The sequence below is a fragment of the Lithobates pipiens genome, unplaced genomic scaffold (assembly GCF_037356315.1).
Source record: "Lithobates pipiens isolate NorthernLeopardFrog02 unplaced genomic scaffold, aLitPip1_a1.2 Scaffold_19, whole genome shotgun sequence".
NCBI classification, from domain to species: Eukaryota; Metazoa; Chordata; class Amphibia; order Anura; family Ranidae; genus Lithobates; species Lithobates pipiens.
Genome location: NW_027507764.1, coordinates 503,316,153 through 503,341,418, shown reverse-complemented (window position 1 = coordinate 503,341,418; position 25,266 = coordinate 503,316,153). Strand labels below are relative to the sequence as shown.

At 46.5% G+C, this 25,266-nt stretch overlaps 1 protein-coding gene and 1 pseudogene across 1 annotated transcript in view; one reads left to right on the top strand and one right to left on the bottom strand.

Moving 5' to 3' along the window:
- Window positions 1-25,266, bottom strand: part of LAPTM4B (lysosomal protein transmembrane 4 beta) — a 233,980-nt gene that overhangs the window by 81,118 nt on the left and 127,596 nt on the right. The window contains exons 2-4 of the mRNA XM_077493076.1: window positions 24,690-24,801; window positions 6,555-6,628; window positions 2,840-2,962 (exon numbers count right to left, since the gene is read on the bottom strand). Coding sequence (XP_077349202.1) covers window positions 2,840-2,962; window positions 6,555-6,628; window positions 24,690-24,801 — 309 coding nt within the window. The remainder of the gene's footprint in view (window positions 1-2,839; window positions 2,963-6,554; window positions 6,629-24,689; window positions 24,802-25,266) is intronic.
- LOC143999769 (U2 spliceosomal RNA) lies at window positions 18,706-18,797 on the top strand (annotated as a pseudogene).

Here is a 25,266-nt window from a genome sequence, read left to right as displayed (position 1 = left end):
GTATTCTATGTACACAGACAGGAGGAGGAGCCGGGGTGGAGGAGGCGGCGTGAATAAAAATAGATGATACACACACTATAGATGACACGGGGGGGGGGGGGGGGGGGGTTATACATATTAATAATAAAAAATAAATTTTTTTTGCTTCAAAGTTCTTTATTCAAAATATAAGGTTTTTTTCCAGAAACTTTCCTCTTAACATTAAGGTGTGTGTTACATGCCGATAAATATAGGTACTTATTTTAATCAACTGGTGCTGACAAAGTCCATGTGTTCCACATACTTTTTCTCTATGAACCAATAGTCAGACTATGAATTTACAAGGAACGAAGGATGGTGGCAAAGCAAAAAGGCATGGTAATCTAAAGCCCAAGGTAAGAATCCTGTCTCAAGGACACATCCATAAGGCAACCTTTGTCAATTCAGTTAACCTATATTTGGGCAAACTAAGTCCATTGGTGTAGAAAAATAAGAGGAACCTTAATAAAAAGACGCTGATCATAAACTACCTTGAAATAAGGTTTGGATTACACACACGCATGGCTGTCAAACTGGGAGCAGCGGCTGTTTCTGTGCAGCCGCTGCTTCCCAAAGGACATGAATGGGCTGCCTGCATGTAGATGCATAGAACACCTGTGCATTCCATGCGGGCAAACATGTATGCTTAAATCGGTAGTAAACCACACCAAAAAAAAAAAAAGGCCCTCAGGCGGTTTAAGTGCATCGCATACTAGCACATTATGACAGACTTACCTGAAAACTAAGCCCTCCACTGCCACACTGTCACGGGTCCTGACACTTCTATCTTCACTCGGCCTTTGTTCGAACTATTTGACCTTATGAATGGCCCAGCCACGATGACATCACTCCTGAGCATGCGTGAGGGAGTCACAGCCGTGGCACAGAGTTGAACAGAATGAAAGGCACAATCCATTCAGAGCTCAGTGCGCATGTGCCGGTGACATCACTAGATGCTGCTAAAGTAAATATCTCCTAAATGGTACACGTTTAGGAGATATTTACTGTACCTATAGGTGAGCCTTATTATAGGCTTACCTATAGGAAAAAAAAATCAACATTGTGACTTTACTACCACTTTAACCACTTGACATCCGCGCTATGGCCGAATGACTGCCACAGCGCGGATGTGAATTCATTTGACGGCCTCCCCTGGGCACGCTCCCTGTAGGGTGCGGGCGCAGAGCACACTGTGATCTCTTAGTCACTGATACGGTGGCCCCTTACCATGTGATCAGCTGTCAGCCAATGACAGCTGATCACACCATCAAAACAAAGTTTGGTGATCGCTTTATTTTTCTCCTCCCACTGACAGCGGAGGAGAAAAAAAAGCCGATCACTGGCTCATCTTAAATGGACATTGGTCCCAAAAGGGAAGAGGCAATTATGCCTCATTTATGCCATCTGAAAGTGCCCACAAGTGCCACCTATCGATTCCCACACGTGCCACCTATCAATGCCCACCAGTGGTGCCAATCAGTGCCACCTAGAAGTGCTGCCTATCAGTGTAACCGACCAGTGCCCATCACTGCCACCCATCAGTGCCCATAACTGCCACCTATCGTGCCCATCAGTGCCGCCTCATCAGCGTACATTAATGATGGACAAAAATTACCCATTTAAATTTTTTATAGCAAAATAAAAAAAATATTTTTATCTTTTATTTTTTTTTTAATTCGGTCTTTTTACATTTTTTTTGCAAAAAATAAAAATCGCACAGGCGATCAAATACCACCAAAAGAAAGCTCTATTTTGGGGAAATAAATAATAAAAAATTAATTTGGGTGCAGTGTTGTATGACCGCACAATTGTGCTTCAAAGTGCGTCAGCGCTGAAAGCTGAAAATTGGTCTGGATAAGATAGGGGTTTAATTGCCCAGTAAGCAAGTGGTTAAGTATGCCCGTGTGAACGAGGCCTTATGCCCTGTACACACGATCTTTTTTTCGAAGGATGTTGTCTCCAACTTGTCTTGCATACACACAGTCACACAAATGTTGGCCAACAATTACGAACGTAGTGACGTATAAGACGTATGTGATATCTTCATTATGAACGCTAGTTATATCTTCGGCTCGTACTTGATTCCGAGCATGCGTGGACTGTTGTCCGACGGACTTGTGTACACACGATCAGAAAGTCTGACAACAAACAATTGTTGGCGGAAAATTTGGGAACCTGCTAGCAAACATTTGTTGGTGGAAAGTCAGACAACAAATGTTCGATGGAGCATACACACACGGTCGGACTTTCCGCCAACAAGCTCACATACTACATTTGTTGCCGGAAAATCTGATCCTGTGTATGGGGCATTAAGCCACATACACACTATCAGATTTTCTGCTGATTTTTGTCTTCAGTTTTACCAAAACCATGTAGTGCAAGGGCCTGCCTGATTGCATACAAATTGAAACTCCTAAGGTTTGACCTCATATTATATGGTTTTGGTAAATCTGAAGGAAAAAATCAGCAGAAAATCTGATAGTGTGTATGGGGCTTTATACTGCATTCACATTCTTGTATGTTGCAATTTTTAGGTGTTTGGTTACAACGTAGGTCAGTTGGTGGCGCAACACAACAAACAGAGCTTAACGGCATCTATGTAAAGGAGTTTTGTATCAGAGTGGGCTTGTGATAAGACTGGATGGGTAGCATCTAGACCACAGGAAATTCCACTATTGGCAGTTGGCACCAAGACCCATTGGAACATTTCTCCTCACCCCCCTGTACAATATTTGCTCACTCACTAGTACCCCACAGATCACCCCTACAGTATGTAATAATATATGGAGCTATGATCAAAGTTTTTTTTTTTTTTGCTTACCAGCTGCTGCAGATAGTCCTGAATTGTGTTGGGATAGACAAGCACACTGACAGCAACCAGGGAGTTCAGAGCAAAATCAAAAATCTGGTAGCAAAAAAATGGGATAATCCAAGCAGCATGTTGCTAAGGAGAGAGAAACAAAAGAAAGTTAGAAAGGTACAAAAAGTGTAAAAAATGAACTATTCTGCATCTGATGGCAGTTTGTATTATCAAGTGCAAAACTGCAGATGACTAAGCAATATTGGAAATCAAATATACTTTAACATAAATAAAGCTAAACTCCAGGCAAGCATGTAAATACAAAAATTGAATATATACGGTATGGGAGCCGTTTTACCTGCCACCGCCATTTTTATTTTATTATTATTTATTCCTAATGCCGCGTACACACGAGCGGACTTTTCAACGTCCAAAGTCCGACGGACTGAGTCCGTCAGACTATTCGATCGTGTGTGGGCTGCAACGGACTTTTGACTCGCCAAAGTCCGAAGGACTTTAGAATATGGAACATGCTTCAAATTTTTCCGACGGAACTCCGCCGGACCCGGGTCCCTTCGAAAACTCCGCTCGTGTGTGTGCTATTCCGACGGTCTAAAACCGACGCTAGGGCAGCTATTGGCTACTGGCTATGAACTTCCGTATTCGAATCCAGTCGTACGTCATCACGTTCGAATCCGTCGGAGTTTAGTGTGATTGTGTGTGGCCAAGTCCGCTCCGCCAAAAAGTCCATCAGAACTCCGTCGGAACTCCGGCAGAACTCCGACGGAACTCCTTCGGAAGTCTGTCAGACATAAGTCCTCTCGTGTGTATGGGGCTTTAGAGTTACACAGCACAGCTGGGTGCATGGCACCACTTTCTTTTTTACAGGATTAGACTGTAAGCCAAATTCAGTGGTGTCCACACTTCACCCCAACCTGCTAACTGGACAGTGAAAAAACAGCAAGACTGATGAAGTCACCTCTCTGTTCACTTTGCTTTTTCCCCCTATTAAAAAGTACCTTGTCAGCACATGTATATCTGCCTGGAATTCAGATTTACCTTTATCCAGCATAAAAGAAACCAATACTGAGAAAACAAGTATGCTGCTCTACTTTGAAAATGTTTCATTTTATGTTATAATCCATAGATCTTGATAAAAAAAAAAAAAAAAATATGATTTCTTCATCAATTTAAGCCAATAGGTATTCTTCTATATATTTTTGGTAAAAAAAAATCCCAATAAGTGTATATTGATTGATTTGCGCAAAATGAGTTAAAAATTGAGTCAACATTTAAAAATGCATGGGGGTCCCCTCCCAAGATCAGTCTGGTATGGATTTTGAAGAGAAACCCCACGCCAAAAAAAAAACAAAAAAAACAAATAAAATGGTGTGGAGTCCCCCCCCCCCCCTAAAATCCATACCATTAATAAAGGACTTGTCAAAAACAGTCTCTTGTTTTTTTTTGCAACACTACAATGCTTTTTGTTGGGGCTGAATGGGTAATGCTCTTTCACAAAGGGGGGGTTGCCAGGGGGGCTTCCGGATTCCAATAAGCCCCCTACCTGCAGACCCCCACAAACACCGGTTGTCGGGAAGAGGCCCTTGTCCCTATCAACATGGGGACAAGGTGCTTTGGGGTGGGGCCCCTCTGCCCCAAAACACCAACCCCCTATGTTGAGGGCTTGTGGCCTGGTATGGTCCATGAGAAGGGGGCGCTTGCTCGTCTGCCCCCTTTCTTGACCTGCAGGGCTGTATGCTCTGATAAGGGGTCTGGTATAATCTTTCGGGGGCACCCCACTCCATTTTTTTTTTTTTATTATGGCGTGGGGTTTCCTTTCAAGATCCATACCAGACTCAAAGACCTGGTATGGATTTAGGGGGGGGGGACGCCATGCCTTTCTTGTTTAACTTTTGGGCTGGGGTTCCCCTTCAAAATCCTCAGAGCACAAGTCGCATGCCACAAGTCAGATCATGATGATCCAACTTGGATGCGACTTCCATTCAAATCAATGGGCTGAAAGTCGGATGAGTTAAGACAGCTCTCATAGGGAACCATTGATTTTGACATGTCATGTGACTTGTGCTCTGTAGTAATTGGATTCGGGAGTGGAAATAGAAGAGGCAGAGAAACGCTGCCAAACGCACATTGACGGCAATGCATAAAGCTTCTAAAAGCGCATTTTTAGAGAAAAATTTTCCTTGCATCAGTACTGGCTTTGCAGCTTATTTTTTTGTGCCCTGTGTGCATGAGGCCTAATGGCGGTGATCAGAGACTTATAACAGGACTGAGATATTCCGGTGGACAATTTGGACACTAACTGACACGTTTGACACTTTTAGGGGACCAGTGACATTATTACAGTGATCAGTGCTAAAAATATGCACTGTCACTGTACTAATGACACTAGCTGGGAAGGGGTTAACATCAGGGGCAATCAAAGGGTTAAAAGTGTACCTAGCCAGTGCTTGTGTAAGGGTGGTGCTTTTACTAAAGGAAAGCAAAGATCCGTGTCCCTGCTTTGCTGCTTTGGAGGAACACAGGATCAATGCCTTCCCTACTGGCAGAACGCAGATCTGCCTTGTTTACATAGGCAGATCGCTGTTCTGCCTATGTACCAAACAATTGCCGGGTGCTGGCGGACATCGAGTCTGTGGTACCCACCGTTTAGGTCCCGCTGCGTGTGATCACGTCGGTGGTGGCAAAAAAAAAAGCAGCAGTGTAAAAAAAAAAAAAAAATTGAAAAAAAAGTTTAACATGTGCTTCGGTCATGCATGCACAGAAACAGTGATTGTCCCACACATGTGAGATATCTGGCGGTAAAACTCCGCTAAAAATAGCGTTGTTTTACCGCCCACGCTATTAGCGGTGTGGTGTGAAAGGGGTCTAAAGGCTTTTAAAGAAACGCCTATGGATAGTAAAATTTATGTCATTTGTCGCCGTTGCACGGGAGCGCACAAGTTTAAAGCGTGACATATTTGGTCTCTATTTACTTGGTATAACATCATCTTTCATGTTTTACATAAACATTGGGTTATGCATTGTGTTTTTTTTTTGCGTTAAAATTCAAAGTATTCAATATTTTTTCCGAAAAATTGTGTTTGAAAAAACGCTGCACAAATACCATGTGTCATAAAAAATTGCAAATCCCACCACTTTATTCTCTAGGGCCTCTGCTTTAAAATAAATAAATAAATATATATATATATAATGTTTGTGGGTTCTAAGTCATTTCTAATAAATAAAAAAATTGATTGTTACATGGTTTTCAAATGGTTACGGAAGATAGCTAGGAAGGAAGATAATATTTGGTGCAGCTAACAGGAAGTGATAAGGAGATTGCATTTCTGGCAAGATCAACAGGTATTTTCTATATTTGCTGAGAACTTTTATATTAAAAAAAAAACAAAAAACAAAAACAAATGCAGCCATTGCACCAGTACTGTACAGTGCAATATGCAGTGAAAAGAAAAAGTTTACACATCCCTGCAAAAATTGTAGGTTTTTGAGATGTAAAAAAATCAGTCAAAGATATATTTCGGTATTTTTTCCATAAACACAAAAGATTCATATTAAAAGCCAAATCAAAATTGTTTCCGAAATATTTAACTCATTATATGTAAATATCAAGCTGAATTGTAATAATATGGATTAAACTCAAAACTTAAAATAAGCCATTAGTTTATAACACATTTTGCATTCCCTCAAACTAGTATGAAAAATTTGCAATGTTTACCTTGTAGGCACCGTATGTCGCCATTGCACAGATTAAAATCATTAGGAGTGATACTGAAGTAGCAATGCACATGTCTAAATAAAAAAAGGAAAAAACACAAAGTTAGGCAGATGACAACAAGGACCCAGTGCGGATAAAAAAAAAACAACTGCCTAGATGACTTTATTTGTATGAAAATCAAGTTTTCTGGCATTATAAAAAATAGGCATTGGGTAAGTCATGCCATACCTTGTCCCTCTGCATATCTCTTCTACTAGGAGATGATAGGAAAAAAGATTTTATCATACAAAATTTATATAGTGCCAACAGTTTACGCAGTGCTTTACAATGTAAAGCAGGGGTAGGCAACTTTAAAGAGATAGAGATCTACTTGAACAATATGAGAAAAGTCAATGATCACGGGGTACACCTCCTCTTACCTGATTTAAGCCTCAAATTGCTGTACTACCTTGTCACAATCGAGTGTGTGGCACCCTCCTAGGTAGGTGGTAGAAGACTAGTTCTTGATCTTTCTGCTTACAGGTAGATGATCGGGTAAAACTTAGAGTGCTCTCTGCCTACCAGGGAGCAGGATCTATTGGTTAGGTCTGCTCATTGTGCTCAAGTGCAGCTCTGCTTGTTCTGACTGTCCCTCACTGGTCCAATAGGGAGGCATATTGGAGAGTGGGAGGGGACCTGACAAGTGAGTGCACAGGCTTTGTTACAGTCCTGGCAATACTGTAAAGCTAGAGTAAATGTGCTCAGAATTAGTTGAGCCGGGGAACAGAGTCCAGGATGGAGGGGACAGCTGCCAACTCCTCCGCGGAGGTGGTCGTGCAGACCTGAGTGGTCGACACAGGGGCCTAGAGAGAGAAAAGCTGAACCCAGAGGTCCTGCAGAGCTGACTGCAATGGAGACACCAGGAAGGATCTGATTCTGCCTACTGTGTGTAGAGATCTGTGTTTTTGGGGCCTGTCGAGTGAGGGCCGCCCCCTTCAGCTAGAAGAGTCAGTGCACAGTAGTGATGGCCGAACGGTTCGCCCGGCGGTCGTTTCGCGGCGAATTTCCGACTTTCGCCGTCCGCGGGTTCGAACGCCTTTTTCCGTCGTTCGCCCCGGCGGACTTACGTGTTTAATGTATACAAGAACTTTAACCTTTCGTGACACGTTTATCATGTGTTACAGGACAACCAATTGAGACATGACAGCTCATGGACACTTGGACATTCCCCCTAACCTATAAATACACCCGATCCGGTGGCCATTTTACATTCTTTCTTCTGTCACTGTAGGGAAAGGATCCTGTGTGGAGTAGGGACAGAGAAAACGCTAGCTATTTGGTACACAAAAGTTCTTTTCAGGACTGGTATAGGTGTTAGGTCAGCAGCCTGAGTTTCTTTTGTCAGTTTAGATAAAGGGACAGAGCGCTGTATGCTGCTATTTTAGGGACAGCTCAGCCAGATTAGTCTTTCTTCATCATCATCATCATCATCATCATTAGCTGTTACTATCAGGTCCACAAAAGAGCTGTTCCAGCTAATCGTTCCAGCCTACTCTTTTTTGCCAATTTGTATAGGGACAGGCAGGAAGCAGTGTGTCAGGCAGTGAGGATAATTTTAAAGACTTGCTGTTACTATTAGTTCCACAAAGGTTCTTTTCAGGACTGGTATCAGTGGTACGGTAATAGGCTTGTACACGTATAATATTCTTTCTTCCAAATATAGAAAGAATATTATACTTGACTGCTGCCCTTCTGCTGCAGTCTGCTAATCATTCACAACTCACTTGTTCCACAAAGCTCTTTATCAGGACTGGTAACTTGGTCTGTCTAGGGTGCTACGGTACATAGGCTTGGGTGCGGTACAGTCTGCTGTTCTGTAAGGACCGCTATCGGTCCACAATACATAGGGTTGCCGTGCACTACTGCTGACCGCTGCCCTATACTGCAGCAGTCCTTCATTGGTATAGGGACTGACGTACAGTCTGCTAATCACTAACACACAACCTGCTTGGTCCACAAAAGTTCTTATAAGGACTGGTAACTTGGTATAGGGTGCTACGGTACATAGGCCTGAGTGCGTTACAGTCTGCTGTTCTGTAAGGACCGCTATCGGTCCACAATACATAGGGTTGCCGTGCACTACTGCTGACCGCTGCCCTATACTGCAGCAGTCCTTCAGCGGTATAGGGACTGACGCACAGTCTGCTAAACACTAACACACAACCTGCTTGGTCCACAAAAGTTTTTATAAGGACTGGTAACTTGGTATAGGGTGCTACGGTACATAGGCCTGAGTGCAGTACAGTCTGCTGTTCTGTAAGGACCGCTATCGGTCCACAATACATAGGGTTGCCGTGCACTACTGCTGACCGCTGCCCTATACTGCAGCAGTCCTTCATTGGTATAGGGACTGACGTACAGTCTGCTAATCACTAACACACAACCTGCTTGGTCCACAAAAGTTCTTATAAGGACTGGTAACTTGGTATAGGGTGCTACGGTACATAGGCCTGAGTGCGTTACAGTCTGCTGTTCTGTAAGGACCGCTATCGGTCCACAATACATAGGGTTGCCGTGCACTACTGCTGACCGCTGCCCTATACTGCAGCAGTCCTTCATTGGTATAGGGACTGACGTACAGTCTGCTAATCACTAACACACAACCTGCTTGTTCCACAAAAGTTCTTATAAGGACTGGTAACTTGGTATAGGGTGCTACGGTACATAGGCCTGAGTGCGTTACAGTCTGCTGTTCTGTAAGGACCGCTATCGGTCCACAATACATAGGGTTGCCGTGCACTACTGCTGACCGCTGCCCTATACTGCAGCAGTCCTTCATTGGTATAGGGACTGACGTACAGTCTGCTAATCACTAACACACAACCTGCTTGGTCCACAAAAGTTCTTATAAGGACTGGTAACTTGGTATAGGGTGCTACGGTACATAGGCCTGAGTGCGTTACAGTCTGCTGTTCTGTAAGGACCGCTATCGGTCCACAATACATAGGGTTGCCGTGCACTACTGCTGACCGCTGCCCTATACTGCAGCAGTCCTTCAGCGGTATAGGGACTGACGCACAGTCTGCTAAACACTAACACACAACCTGCTTGGTCCACAAAAGTTTTTATAAGGACTGGTAACTTGGTATAGGGTGCTACGGTACATAGGCCTGAGTGCGTTACAGTCTGCTGTTCTGTAAGGACCGCTATCGGTCCACAATACATAGGGTTGCCGTGCACTACTGCTGACCGCTGCCCTATACTGCAGCAGTCCTTCATTGGTATAGGGACTGACGTACAGTCTGCTAATCACTAACACACAACCTGCTTGGTCCACAAAAGTTCTTATAAGGACTGGTAACTTGGTATAGGGTGCTACGGTACATAGGCCTGAGTGCAGTACAGTCTGCTGTTCTGTAAGGACCGCTATCGGTCCACAATACATAGGGTTGCCGTGCACTACTGCTGACCGCTGCCCTATACTGCAGCAGTCCTTCAGCGGTATAGGGACTGACGCACAGTCTGCTAAACACTAACACACAACCTGCTTGGTCCACAAAAGTTTTTATAAGGACTGGTAACTTGGTATAGGGTGCTACGGTACATAGGCCTGAGTGCAGTACAGTCTGCTGTTCTGTAAGGACCGCTATCGGTCCACAATACATAGGGTTGCCGTGCACTACTGCTGACCGCTGCCCTATACTGCAGCAGTCCTTCATTGGTATAGGGACTGACGTACAGTCTGCTAATCACTAACACACAACCTGCTTGTTCCACAAAAGTTCTTATAAGGACTGGTAACTTGGTATAGGGTGCTACGGTACATAGGCTTGAGTGCGGTACAGTCTGCTGTTCTGTAAGGACCGCTATCGGTCCACAATAGATAGGGTTGACGTGCACCACTGCTGACCGCTGCCCTATACTGCAGCAGTCCTTCAGCGGTATAGGGACTGACGCACAGTCTGCTAAACACTAACACACAACCTGCTTGGTCCACAAAAGTTTTTATAAGGACTGGTAACTTGGTATAGGGTGCTACGGTACATAGGCCTGAGTGCGTTACAGTCTGCTGTTCTGTAAGGACCGCTATCGGTCCACAATACATAGGGTTGCCGTGCACTACTGCTGACCGCTGCCCTATACTGCAGCAGTCCTTCATTGGTATAGGGACTGACGTACAGTCTGCTAATCACTAACACACAACCTGCTTGGTCCACAAAAGTTCTTATAAGGACTGGTAACTTGGTATAGGGTGCTACGGTACATAGGCCTGAGTGCGTTACAGTCTGCTGTTCTGTAAGGACCGCTATCGGTCCACAATACATAGGGTTGCCGTGCACTACTGCTGACCGCTGCCCTATACTGCAGCAGTCCTTCAGCGGTATAGGGACTGACGCACAGTCTGCTAAACACTAACACACAACCTGCTTGGTCCACAAAAGTTCTTATAAGGACTGGTAACTTGGTATAGGGTGCTACGGTACATAGGCTTGAGTGCGGTACAGTCTGCTGTTCTGTAAGGACCGCTATCGGTCCACAATAGATAGGGTTGACGTGCACCACTGCTGACCGCTGCCCTATACTGCAGCAGTCCTTCAGCGGTATAGGGACTGACGTACAGTCTGCTAAACACTAATACACAACCTGCTTGGTCCACAAAAGTTCTTATAAGGACTGGTAACTTGGTATAGGGTGCTACGGTACATAGGCTTGAGTGCGGTACAGTCTGCTGTTCTGTAAGGACCGCTATAGGTCCACAATAGATAGGGTTGACGTGCACCACTGCTGACCGCTCACCTATACTGCAGCAGTCCTTCAGCGGTATAGGGACTAAGAGTTTTGTCACAGGGTCATTTAAAAAATGACATGCAGAGGAAGAGGCAGGCCCTTCCGCAGGGGTGGTAGGGGTAGGGCAGGAGCAACAGGCTTGAGCCAAAGTGGGAAGTTGCAGAAGGTGCGTTCAATTACTTTAAAGGATGCACCAGACTTGGTTGAGTGGCTCGCTCAGCCTTACTCTTCTGCACCCTCCTCATCCTCTCGATCTGCACCCTCTTCTTCACTCTCTGCTATGTGCACCCCCAAAGACACTACCACCAACAACACGACCACCACCACCACCACCACATACCTTCCGCTTGAGTCACTGGAATTATTTTCCGATCCATATCAAGAGGACATTTCTGATGCGCAGCCACTCTTGGTATTGGATCAGGAAGAGGAGGTAGCAACAAGCGCTACTCAGCAGTCTGACGCCAGTACCCAGATCAGCCCAAGGAGGAGGTTGGTCCCCGGTGTTGCTGCCTACTCTACTTATAGCGGTGGGGAAGGTGACGTTGATGATGACGTGTCTAGTGATGTCACGTGGGTGCCCACAAGAGAGGAAGAGGAGGGGAGTTCAGAGGGAGATATGGACCAGCAGATAGGGAGGAGAAGCAGCAATGACTTACATTGCACAGCAGGGACAAAGCAGACTGCAAATGTATCAGGAGCGAGTCATCGACCATGTACGGTCACATCTGGCGCTCCCAGGACACCGGCACATGGCTCCGCAGTGTGGGCTTTTTTTAACGTGTCCGCTGCTGACAATAGCGTTGCCATCTGCAATCTTTGCAGTCAACGCGTTAGTCGCGGTAAGCCCAATACTCACCTAGGGACGACCGCCTTAAGAAGGCACATGAGCAGCCATCACCGAGCCCAGTGGGAGCAACGGAACACACAAAGCCACACTGCAGGCTCTCACCGTCCAGCCTCGTCTTCTACTTCTCCTTCTCCTCTCTCCTCACAATTGTCCTCCACTCCACCTTCCATCACGCCAAGCTCACATTTTTCTGCAAAAAGGCAGGCTTCCGTGGGCCTAATGTTTGAGCGTAAAAAAATGATGACGCCGGATAACCCTCTTGCCCAACGGTTGGCGGCTGGCTTGTCAGAACTCATAGCCCGCCAACTACTGCCATATAAACTGGTGGACTCGGAGGCCTTTCGCAAATTTGTGGCCATTGGAACACCACAATGGAAGGTCCCAGGAAGGAAGTATTTCTCAGAGAAGGGCATCCCAGAGCTATATGGCCATGTTCAGCGGCAAGTGAATGTATCTCTGGCACACAGTGTCGGTGCCAAGATACATCTGACCACAGACACGTGGTCTAGCAAACACGGGCAGGGAAGGTATATCAGTTTTACTGCCCACTGGGTGAACCTTCTGACGGCCGTCAAGCATGTAACCCGTGGCACCCGTGTAGATTTGGTTTTACCGCCACGGATTGCATGCAGGCCTGACTCTTCTTCTCCTCCTCCTACTCCATCCTCCTCCCTCTCCTCCTCAGCTGCCTCCTCCTTTTCCGCTGCTAGCGTCTCTTCCACTGCACCGCCCAAGCTCCCCAGAACCTATTCCACATGCCAGGTGAGACGTTGCCATGCCGTGCTGCGTCTGTTGTGCCTGGAAGCAAAGAGCCACACTGGCCCGGCACTCCTTTCAGCTTTGCGTTCACAGGCAGATGAGTGGCTAACACCGCTCAATTTGACAGTTGGTAAAGTGGTGTGTGACAACGGTGCCAATCTGCTTAGCGCATTGAAACAGGGCAAAATCACGCACGTGCCGTGCATGGCACACGTCTTAAACTTGGTCGTGCAGCGATTCCTTGTCAAATACCCTGGGGTCCAGGACATCTTGCGGCAGGCAAGGAAAATCTCGGCCCATTTCAGAAGATCTTACACGGCCATGGCTCGCCTTGCTGACATTCAGCGGCGACACCATCTGCCGGTCAGACGTCTTATTTGCGATTGCCCGACGCGATGGAACTCAACCTTCTATATGCTTGATAGGCTGCTCCAGCAGAAACGTGCAGTTAACGTCTACCTGTATGAACTCTGCGAAAGAAACGGTTCTGGGGAGCTGGGTTTTTTTTCACCGCGCCAGTGGCTGCTCATGCGCGACACATGCAGACTTCTGCGGCCATTTGAGGAGATCACCAAACTGGTCAGTCGCAGCCATGGCGCCATCAGTGACATGGTACCTTATGCCTTCTTTCTGGAGCGTGCATTGCGTCGTGTCATTGATCAGGCTGTGGAGGAGCAGGAGCGGGAAGATGAGGAAGTCGCAATGCTGGATGAATTCCCAGGGGGGGCTACTCTATCTGAGACAAGTCAACAACAGGAGTCTGATGAGGAGTCAGAGGAGGATGGTGCCGGGGCGGATGAGCAGGAGCAAGAAGAGCATGCTTTAAACCTTTCTGGGATCCCTGTTGTGCGAGGATGGGGAGAGGAGAATGAAGAGGACGACATTATCCTGGATGATGAGCAGGAGCCAGGCCACCACACCGCTTCCACTTTAGTGCAAATGGGGGCCTTCATGCTCCAGTGTTTTAATAGGGACCCCCGTATAAAAAGCATGAGGGTCAAGGACCAGTACTGGGTGGCAACGTACTTAGACCCCCGGTACAAACACAAAATGGCGGAAATGTTACCGCCGTCGCAGAGGGCTGTCAGAATGCAGCACTTCCAGGCCTTGCTTCGAGAAATGCTGCATTCTGCTTTTGCGTGCGCTGGCAGAGGAGCAATTCCCACTCCCAGAGAAGGATTTGCGGGTACCAATCCAACAGCGCCTGCAAGAAGAGGCCGGTTTGAAGATGTGTTGGTGACTTCGGATATGAGGTCATTCTTTCAGCCGACCCATCGACAGGTGTCATCCGGATCCAGCATCAGGGAACGCCTAGACCGTCAGGTGTCCGACTACATTGGGTTAACGGCCGATGTGGACGCTCTGAGGAGTGATGAACCCCTAGACTACTGGGTGGGCAGGCTTGACCTCTGGCCAGAGCTTGCCCAATTTGCAATCGAACTGTTGGCTTGCCCCTCATCCAGTGTCCTGTCCGAAAGGACGTTCAGCGCAGCAGGGGGGATTGTGACCGATAAGCGTACTCGCCTAGCTCACCACAGTGTTAACTACCTCACATTTCTAAAAATGAATGAGGCATGGATCTCGGAGGAATTCAACACATGTGATCAGTAGACCATGTATATGTCTATAAACAATTTTTGGAATCAAGCACACAGACCTTCTTAATTCATTTGGCTCACTTCCCTGACCCAAAAAAGCACACCGTACTATATGCCCCTACCCTCCTCTTTGAAGAGGTTGAGCGGTGTCATATTTCTACTGGGGCTGCTTATTATGAGGGGTTCCCACCATCCCTGTGCTGTGCTGACTTCCTCCTGGGTGTTCTTATTATGAGGGGCTCCCACCATCCCTGTGCTGTGCTGACTTCCTCCTGGGGGTTCTTATTATGAGGGGATCACACCATCCCTGTGCTGTGCTGACTTCCTCCTGGGGCTGCTTACGGTGCTGCTGTCAGCGCTGTATGTCACGGAGCTGCTGTCAGCGCTGTATGTCACGGAGCTGCTGTCAGCGCTGTATGTCACGGAGCTGCTGTCAGCGCTGTATGTCACGGAGCTGCTGTCAGCGCTGTATGTCACGGAGCTGCTGTCAGCGCTGTATGTCACGGAGCTGCTGTCAGCGCTGTATGTCACGGAGCTGCTGTCAGCGCTGTATGTCACGGAGCTGCTGTCAGCGCTGTATGTCACGGAGCTGCTGTCAGCGCTGTATGTCACGGTGCTGCTGTCAGCGCTGTATGTCACGGAGCTGCTGTCAGCGCTGTATGTCACGGAGCTGCTGTCAGTGCTGTATGTCACGGAGCTGCTGTCAGCGCTGTATGTCACGGAGCTGCTGTCAGCGCTGTATGTCACGGAGCTGCTGTCAGCGCTGTATGTCACGGTGCTGCTGTCAGCGCTGTATGTCACGGAGCTGCTGTCAGCGCTGTATGTCACGGAGCTGCTGTCAGCGCTGTATGTCACGGAGCTGCTGTCAGCGCTGTATGTCACGGAGCTGCTGTCAGCGCTGTATGTCACGGAGCTGCTGTCAGCGCTGTATGTCACGGAGCTGCTGTCAGCGCTGTATGTCACGGAGCTGCTGTCAGCGCTGTATGTCACGGAGCTGCTGTCAGCGCTGTATGTCACGGAGCTGCTGTCAGCGCTGTATGTCACGGAGCTGCTGTCAGCGCTGTATGTCACGGAGCTGCTGTCAGCGCTGTATGTCACGGAGCTGCTGTCAGCGCTGTATGTCACGGTGCTGCTGTCAGCGCTGTATGTCACGGAGCTGCTGTCAGCGCTGTATGTCACGGAGCTGCTGTCAGTGCTGTATGTCACGGAGCTGCTGTCAGCGCTGTATGTCACGGAGCTGCTGTCAGCGCTGTATGTCACGGAGCTGCTGTCAGCGCTGTATGTCACGGTGCTGCTGTCAGCGCTGTATGTCACGGAGCTGCTGTCAGCGCTGTATGTCACGGAGCTGCTGTCAGCGCTGTATGTCACGGAGCTGCTGTCAGCGCTGTATGTCACGGAGCTGCTGTCAGCGCTGTATGTCACGGAGCTGCTGTCAGCGCTGTATGTCACGGTGCTGATGTCAGTGCTCTGTATTACGGTGCTGCTGTCAGTGCTCTGTATCTCCTGCACCCTCTTGTTTGCCTACCCTGGTCCCTGACCTTCCCTCTCCTCCATTGCCTTCATTAGCTCCATAGTCCTGAATTGTCAGAACAATTTCCCAAATAAAAAAAAAATGCTTGTAGTTATCGATCCCAAATTCACCTCATACATGTATTATGCTATTGTCCAGGTGGTGGGACTACGTGCTACCCCCTAATAATTACCCCGTGGCCGCAAATTCGACCTAAAGGTTTGCGAAATTCGCCTCCCATTGAAGTCAATGGAGCCCGCGGCGAACGGTCGTTTTCGCGAACGTTTGTGTCCGTTCGCGTTTCGCGTTCGCGAAACGTCCCGTCGGAAGTTCGTCCATCACTAGTGCACAGGTGTCAGTAAAGGGGATGCTAGTGAGTGTCACGAAGATAATGTACAGTAGTGCATCAAGTTTGCTTCTAGTGAGAGAAAGAAGACTTAATCCCTCCATACATGTAGCTGTATTGTTAAAGTAGTGTGACTACTTCCACAAGTAATCCGTGAGGTCAAGTGAGAGTTGTCCTTATCCATTGTGAATAGTTCCAGCTGGAATATCCCACTAATTCCTTCTCCCATCCAAGTTCCAAAATACAAAAACACAAATACTCTGGACTGATCATTGAGTAAGGAGCAAGCAGGAGAAGGGTGGGACAAGTGGGGACCCTCAGCAAGCAATCGGGAAACCCTAACAACCAAGTGGGAACCCTCAGCAACCTAGTGGGAACTATTAGCACTCAGCTGCTGGTATCCAGAGAGAGGCCTAAAAAGTCAATACTCAGCAAGCCCTACGGGGATAGTGCTACACATCTACTGTACGACAATCATGGGTTTAAATCAAGTGTAATGAGGCAATATATCACCAGCACTACAGAAGAGGCATCGGCCTATGTGGCTCTTGCTCCCTACTACAGCTCCAACTTTACAAGTAGTCTCTCTGCATATTCCATAGGATAGTTAATTTGCCATTATACTTTAAAGATTTCACATGCTAGCACATAGTTATAGCTAGAAGAGATGATGTGCATATATGAATTGCTATGATCTTCCTCCTGCATCACCATGCAGACTGTTGCTACTTCTCTGCTTAACTTCCGCAGACTATTGCTTCCAGGCATTCCTCATCCATCACCGTGTAAGGAGTGATGTTCGCAGAACTTCTCCTACACAAAGCTTATCCCGAAGTAAAGTAATGCCACATCTTCTTCTGTAAGCAAGAAGGACCCACTCTGAATAAATCCTTAAGCTGGCTCTGATAGCTCACTGCTACTAGGCCAGAGGCCTGCAGCACCTCTCTCTGGAGGCCTAGTAGTTTAAAAGTACATGTTGGATGGTGGACTACTGTTCCCAGCTAGCCCATATTGCAAATTCTCTGCCCTCAGGCCACATAGATTTGACACATATCCCCACAGTCTGTCTTCTGATCCAGGACTCCCCATCAATGACCATGTAATGATGAAGACTTTGCTGATGACCGTGCAAAAGCAAAGTTCCCTCACAGACTTCCTGGCACAGCCAACACTCCACTGTGGTACACTCACCGACCTTTCTCTGCCCTGAGTCCTTGATGGAGAACTCGACCGGACCATACGTTTTAACAGCTTCATCTGCCCCTCTAGTATTGCTGTCTAGTATTCCATCCTCCACTTCACTCAGCCAACAACTCCCCCAGTTACCTCAGCTTATATAGGAGGCCTGCCCTCTGCCAATTCCAGTTGGGGATTGGTCAGGGCTCCCACATGAGCTGCTTGCCACTCCAGTTCCAAGCCCAGCCCACTATTCCAGAACATTCTCCCTGGAAGCAGGGGAGGCGCCTCAGAACAAGAGCACAGGTGGTCACACCCACTGTTACACTAACCACTCCCAGCTCCAGATCTAAACAGACAGGCCAAGCTTGCAGCATAGGCCTGCCTAAATTTACCTGTGCTGACAGTCTAACTAGCAAAAAATCTATTACTAGCACCTACCTATTGGTAGGGGGTGCTACAATTCTCTTAGATTTGTCCATAACTGTATTTTAACTGCCTCTGGCATAATTGCCAAAAAGCATGTTTGTATTGCCTATATAACTTCCCATAGTCCCTTGCACAGAAGATATCAGGCAGAGAGTGTTAGCACTCTAGACCAGTCTATCTCTCAACCTTTTTAGCCAACAGGAACCACCCAAATAAATTTCAGGTCACAGGAAATCCTTACTAAATTCAATTCATTGGGGGAGTATGGGGAAAAGGCCCCTTACATCAGTGGTCATTGCAAAAAAGTGGTCATTGCAACAAAACTCTTGCAGTTTTGGTGAGAATTACATCCTTACAGACCACTAAAAAGATCATTGGTGTAATGCTGTTGGTTTTGCCTTGTAGCATTGGCCCTTGCAGGCACCATAGCTCAAAGAAACCCCTAGCAACCTCTTAAGGAGGGTCACACAACCCTGGTTGATAATGGCTGACCTAGGACTGAGCAGGCTTGATTATATTGCACAGGATTTCCACATGTGCTGGGAGTAGAAGCAGTGATGTTAAAGTGTTACTAAACGCAGGACCCTGCATTCAGTATATCTGGTCTCCCACAGTACACAGAACATTGAAATGCAATTATTTTAATAAATATAAACTGCTAAATACCTTTTCTTATCAGCAGTATATAGCAGTCTTGTGGCTTCTCTCCGTGTCTTGCTGCTTCTGGGCCTTTTGGCTAAGATCAAGTGTAGCATCTGTTCTTATCAGTTACCAATTGGTGGCACTGTGCTACTGTCCCTGACCTATGGTGGTAGGTTAGGGGTGGCGGTGGCTATGCAAATCCACTTGGTGTAATGGTAACCTGGAAGGTTGATATCGGTGGGAACTGAACCCAGACTGCTCAACGTTAACTGAGGGCTGGCACTAGGCTCCCCCCCCGAGAAAGCTGGAAGGGTTATCTCCTTATGGGGATGGAAGGGCACTGGGTCTGGCCGAAGGCCAGGTCCTGAAAGAAGTCTGTGGTGTATGAGCCCTTGGAGTGGCAGTCCAGGGGTGCCGTAATTACTCACTGTGAATAGGGGTGTCACTTAGTTTTATCGGCACCTTGGCCACCGCACCACACACACTTTTTTTGACACCTGCCTGTTAGGCTGGGCATTTTGGCTAGGACCAGAAGGTCAGCCATTGTACTGCACAATGGCACCTGCAATTTCTCCACTTCCCTTTCCCCAAATTTATGTTGCTTGTCACTTTATGTTTTTCTTTTGGTTGTTGGGTTTATACACATTTCACATTTGATTAGTAGGGTGTAGAGCCCCTAGAGAATGGGGTCTGTCTGGTTTTGGCCAGATGAACCATATGAAAGTACCTAGTCCCCTTCTGGAGCCTAATGCCCTGGGGGATCAGGGCAAAGGACCTTTCTCTTTGGAGGAGGACCATATGTACACCCTGTGCACTTTTTATGTCTCACTTTTTGGTGTGAGCTTTTTTTTTTTGCACCGGATGGAGTTTTTGTGGTCATTGCTGGACAGAGATGGGGTTCAGGTAAGTATTAGGGGGGCTGAGGGGGGCTGCTGCACACAGAAGGTTTTATTATCTTAATGCATAGAATGCATTAAGATAAAAAAAAAATCTTCTGCCTTTACAACCCCTTTAAGGTGGGTGACTATAGGGCAGATATCATAGATATTAGGTCTTAATTAAAGCCTGCCATACACTGCTTACATTTCTACTAATTCATGCTGTATTGGCTGCAATCTGAGGCATGGTTGGCGCTGTTAGCTTGACAAACCTCAATTGAAAAATTGGAAATGTTCCTTGGAAAACTGTAGGGCCAAACAGTGACTGTATCCAATACAACACTGCTGGGTATACAGTAAGTGGCAGGGGAGATTTCTTCATCCATGCAGTTTAGAGTAGATGGAGGACTCAATTAGATTTCTCTTGCTCAGTCCTCCGGCTATACAAGAGAAATCTATGCGTGTTTAGAGTGACACCAATGAACAGATTAGGGGAAGAAGGTGTCACAATAAACTACAAACCTTTGCTGTGTAACAAATCAGTAATAAGCCTCATACACATGATAGGACTTTGTACAAACTTTCCCTTGGATTTTTGTACAAAGGGCGTCGGCCCTGAACTTGTATTGCATACACACAGCAGGACTTTTTCAGCCAACTTTCACCAAATCACGTGGTTTTTCTGCTCTTTACCGCCACCTTTGGTCAACTTCTGTATTGTTGTCTGATCTTTTGCATTGGTTCTGAGCATGCCTGTTTGTACTTTGTACAAAAGTCCTATGGTTTTCTGTACACACGATCAGACTTTGCTCCATCGGACTTTTGTTGCCAGAAAGTTTGTCCGTTCGCACAGCCAACAAAAGTCCGATGAAAACCAAAAAAGTTTGTCCGATGGAGCGTACACACGATCGGATGTTGCTCCAAAACAGCTAATTTGCATGTTTGTTGTCAAAAAGTCTGATTGTGTGTATGGGACTTTAGATTGACAATTTTATTGTCTTTCTCTTAACTGACTTGAGTAACTAATGAGTGTCATGAGATGTTTTATATGTAAGATTCGGGCCCTTGGTTACAACAAAACAATGAGAAAACTAAATGAAATAGTTTCCTATGGTAATCAAATATCTGTAGCTGCCATTCTTTACCCTCTGGTTACAAAACAATAACTGACAGAAGATTTTGTTGATGTGGACAATTTCAAAGGGGGCGACCCATCATATTTACACAAAACTGCCAGCAGGTGTGTATGATAGTATGCGTCAAATATTTCAGACAATATATTGTATGCAAATGTTGGGGATGTTGTAATATTTTCCTTTTTTTTTGTACGGACAGTCATACAGCTGTATTTATTTGAGGCTTGATTGACACTTTCTCTTGTGAAAATGCCTATAATTGTGTGTGCTTTTATTGTGTGTTGTGGCATGTAGTTTACCAATTTTAGCATGAATGTTTTTTCAGCTTTTGCCAGCATTTGCTATGTATGCTCTTGGAAAAATTAAATACAAATTTTTTGGTCAAATGGTATACAATAAAACACACTATATGTTTGCTTTTGTGCATTACCAGGGACAGATTCACTTTAGAGTAAAAATACCCCAGCCATGTAGTCAATTACAAGTAAAACCCCCATCACCAAGGTGTCTACTTAATAAGCATGGGCAATGTTAGAAAAGATTTCTGCACTGAGGCTGTAAGCACCACAGAAAGTCACTGCCAACCTAAAGAGTAGGTATTGGGTGGGAGTTAATGCAGCTTAGGGTGGTGTGACAGACCCAACCAGAACTGAAGCTTTTGGAGGGGACCACAGAGTGGCCTCTTGCCTACTGACTAAGGACCTTGGCTTTTTAGGGGGCTCTATTCCACTAATCCACCATCTAAAATTCAAAATACTAACCACAACATACAAGGCCTTCCACAACACCGCCCCCTGTACATCACTAACTTCATCTGCAGATATCGCCCAAATCTTCTTATGCGTTCCTCCCAAGACCTCCTGCTCTTTAGCTCCCTTGTCACCTCCTCCCAGGACTTCTCCAGAGCCTCTCCCATCCTCTGGAACTCCCTGACCCAGTATGTCTGGTCAGCCTCTACCCTGTCCGTCTGTAGGCGATCCTTGAAAACTCATTTATTCAGGGAAGCTTATCCTATACCCACCTAAGAACTATACCCAAGCCACTTCCATCAGGGCCATCCCCCTACATGAGCAGGGCCCTCCTGTCCCTTCTGTATTTTATTTGTACTGTCTCCCTACATTGTAAATCGTAGAGCAAACTGTTGGCGTTATATAAATCCTGTATAATAATAATACAAAAATAAGGTGTGCCTGGAGGACCTCTGGAGTAATTTTACTTCAGATTCAAGTCCGTGTCTGCTCGAAACACACAGACTGATCACTGAAGGACCCGGATACAGATTTTGGGCCTCTATGACCAAATCAGCATTGACTGCTTCAACCCCTCTCCTAGACACAGAGCAGATTTTAAAATAATCAGCTCAAAACAACATGATGCTGGGGTCTCCTGCTATAATCTGTTTACTGAGGTGTCTTTCTCCATTGGTATCATTTCCCCATTGTGTGCCTCCTAGGTGTGAATTTCCCATTGTTATTTGAGTCACTTATTGTTTGTTTGTCTGCTCATCTCTTGGAGATTTAATTATTATTGTGTCCACTTTATCTTCTTATGCCTTGTACACACGATCAAACTATCTGGCAGAAAAGTCCGGCGGACTCGAGTCCGCCGGACAATCCGCCCGTGTGCGGGCTCCGGCGTACTTTTTTTACTGAAAACGTTTGGCGGACTTAGAAAGTAGTTTTGACTCAAAAATTGTCCGCCGGACTGCAATACGGCCATGTGTGTGCTAGTCCGCCGTACTTTTGAAATGAACGGACTTTCCCCGCACGAAGAAAAGTCTGTTCATTTTGAGTGCGGCTCCAGGTAGCCGGGACTAGTGAAGGAAGTCAATGTCACCACCTTCGGCGGCGAGATTGACACATCGCTGGCCCCGTCACCTGGTATGGACTTAAAGAGGAAGCCCTACACTGAAGAAACGGCGTGGGGGTCCCCCCCTAGGTCCATATCAGACCCTTATCCGAGCACGCTACCCAGCCGGTCAGGAAAGGGGGTGGGGACGAGCGAGCGCCCCACTCCTGAGCCATACCAGGCCGTGTGCCCTCAACATGGGGGGTGCTTTGGGGAAGGGGGGGCCGCATGCCCCCCCACCCCAAAGCACCTTGTCCCCATGTTGATGAGGACAAGGGCCTCTTTCTGACAACCCTGGCCGTTGGTTGTCGGGGTCTGCGGGCGGGGGGCTTATCGGAATCCGGGAGCCCCCTTTAATAAGGGTGCCCCCGGATACCGGCCCCCCACCCTATGTGAATGAGTATGGGGTACAATGTACCCCTACCCATTCACCTGTGAAAAAAATTTAAATAAAACACAACACACAGGGGTTAAAAATAATTTATTGCATAGCTCCGGGGGTCTTCTTCCGTCTTGGGGGGTCTTCTCGCCGGACTCCTCCGCTATCTTCTGTTAGCTCTTTTACTAGCGGAGGAGCCCGGCTTTCTTCTTCGTTGCTGCCCGGGGGTCTTCTTCCGACTTCTGGGGTCTTATCCCCCTCTTCGGGGGTCTTGTCCCCCTCTTCGGTTCTTCTTTCCAGGCCTCCGCTCCTTCTTCCAGCTCTTTTACTGGCGGTGGCCCGGTCTTCTGGTACGGCTCAGGAGGGGGGCCGCTCACTCGTCCCCACCCCCTTTCCTGACCGGCCAGGTAGCGTGCTCGGATAAGGGTCTGATATGGACCTAGGGGGGACCCCCACGCCGTTTTTTTCGGCGTAGGGCTTCCCCTTTAAATCCATACCAGGTGACGGGGCTAGCGACGTGTCAATCTCGCCACCGAAGGCGGCGACATTGACTTCCTTTGGTAGTTCTGGCTACCTGGAGCCGCGCTCAAAATGAACGGACTTTTCTCCGTGTGTGGGCAAGTCCGTTCATTTCAAAAGCATGGCGGATAGTCCGGTAGACTAAGTCCGCTGGACCTAGTCCGCCGGAAAAGTCCCGTGTGTGGGCAGGTCCGCTCGTTCGGACAGTCCGGCGGACTTTACAGTGGTTTGTCTGCCAGGCTAAGTCCGTCGGATAGTCTGATCGTGTGTACGCGGCATTACTGAACCATTATGGCATGTTTATGCATTTATGTTAGCTGTTCATTAGATGTACTGATATTGCTGTTTACTATAATTTGATCAAACTCTTACCTGATCTTGCATGGTATATATTCTGGGTGAATTTATAATAAAGTCAGTTCCAGTTTGCACCTAAGCTAGTGTCGTCTAGTTCTTGGGTGCTCAGCTATAATACCTGGTTCCTAGTTCAAGATGAAGGAATTGGAATACTGACAGAAGCAACTAAGAGTGCCAAGCAGTCTGTCACAGGTGGGATGGAGACTTTTTACATCAAAGTGAACCTATCCTTTAAAGCCTATTGCCTGCCCACTTTTTGTCATAAGATGTGGAAGGGCTAGACTCTCTGTCAATGTTTTATTTGTCCCCATTTGGGAGTCATCTCCTGATTTTCTGTCTATTTGGTTGGTGTCAAACAGAACAAGAAGCATGGTAAAATCTCCAAACGTCCTGTCTAGTTAACCGGTATCAGAGTAGGAAATGATGGGAAGATCTCAAATGGCAACACTGGCAGCTAATGTGTTTTTTTTGTTTTTTTTTCATAAAAATCATTGATTTCATTTTTGGTGCATTGTCAAGAAATCCAACCAATTAACTTGGTTTTGAAATTGGTGATGGAGGAAAAATGCAACACACTGAACTTACTACTGGCCTCGATTCAACACCCACAACAGCCACGCACATTTTGGGGTCCACTGGTAAAACATTTGTTGCATGAATATCAGAAGCATTTGTGCAAGCTAAATGAAATGTCACCGTAATGTTTAAAAGAGATTAATACTTGCATCATTAGCTCCATCTAGTGACCAATATGTGGTAATGTTTTCTGAAAGACCCCAATAAGAAAACTATACTGCATTCTGCCCACTAGATGGAGCTGTTGACACCAAAATTATTCTTTTGAAAAAATTGTAAAAAAAAAAAGAAAAAAAAGTGATATTTAGGTGTCAAAGTACAGAAGTGGCAAGCTGTTATTGTTAAAATAATCTTTATATACTTACTGGCCTCATCCATATAATAAAATTCATTTCTCAAATCATTGCTTGAAAGGTGATAGAGGTCTGGATCAGCGAGGGCACTCAGCAGTATAAGAAGGACCAATGAATTTATTATCTGTAAAAAAAATAAAAAAATAAAAAGAATAACGTGAATATCAAGCTGTTTTCTATGGAGATTGACTTCAACATACACATTAGGTTTAACAGGCTATAATAGTGTTTCTAAAGGAAAGACCAGTTAATGGTCTTTCAGACTTGGGCGGAGGGGGGGGGGGGGGGCAGACTATGGCCAGTGGGAGCAAACAATCATCATTGGTGTCAGTAGGAGCAATAGTGTTTCATTGTTGGTGTCACTGGTAGGAATAGTACCCTATCATTGGTGTCAGCAGGAACAGTGTCCCATTATTGTTGTCAGTGAGAGGAATAGTACCCCATCATTAGTGTCAGTGGGAGGAATAGTGCCCTATCATTGATGTCAGTGGGTGGAACAATGCCCCATCGTTGGTGTCAGTGGGATGCATAGTGCCCCATGATTTGTGTCATTGGGAGGAATATTGCCCTAAGAGCCAGCTCAGGGCAA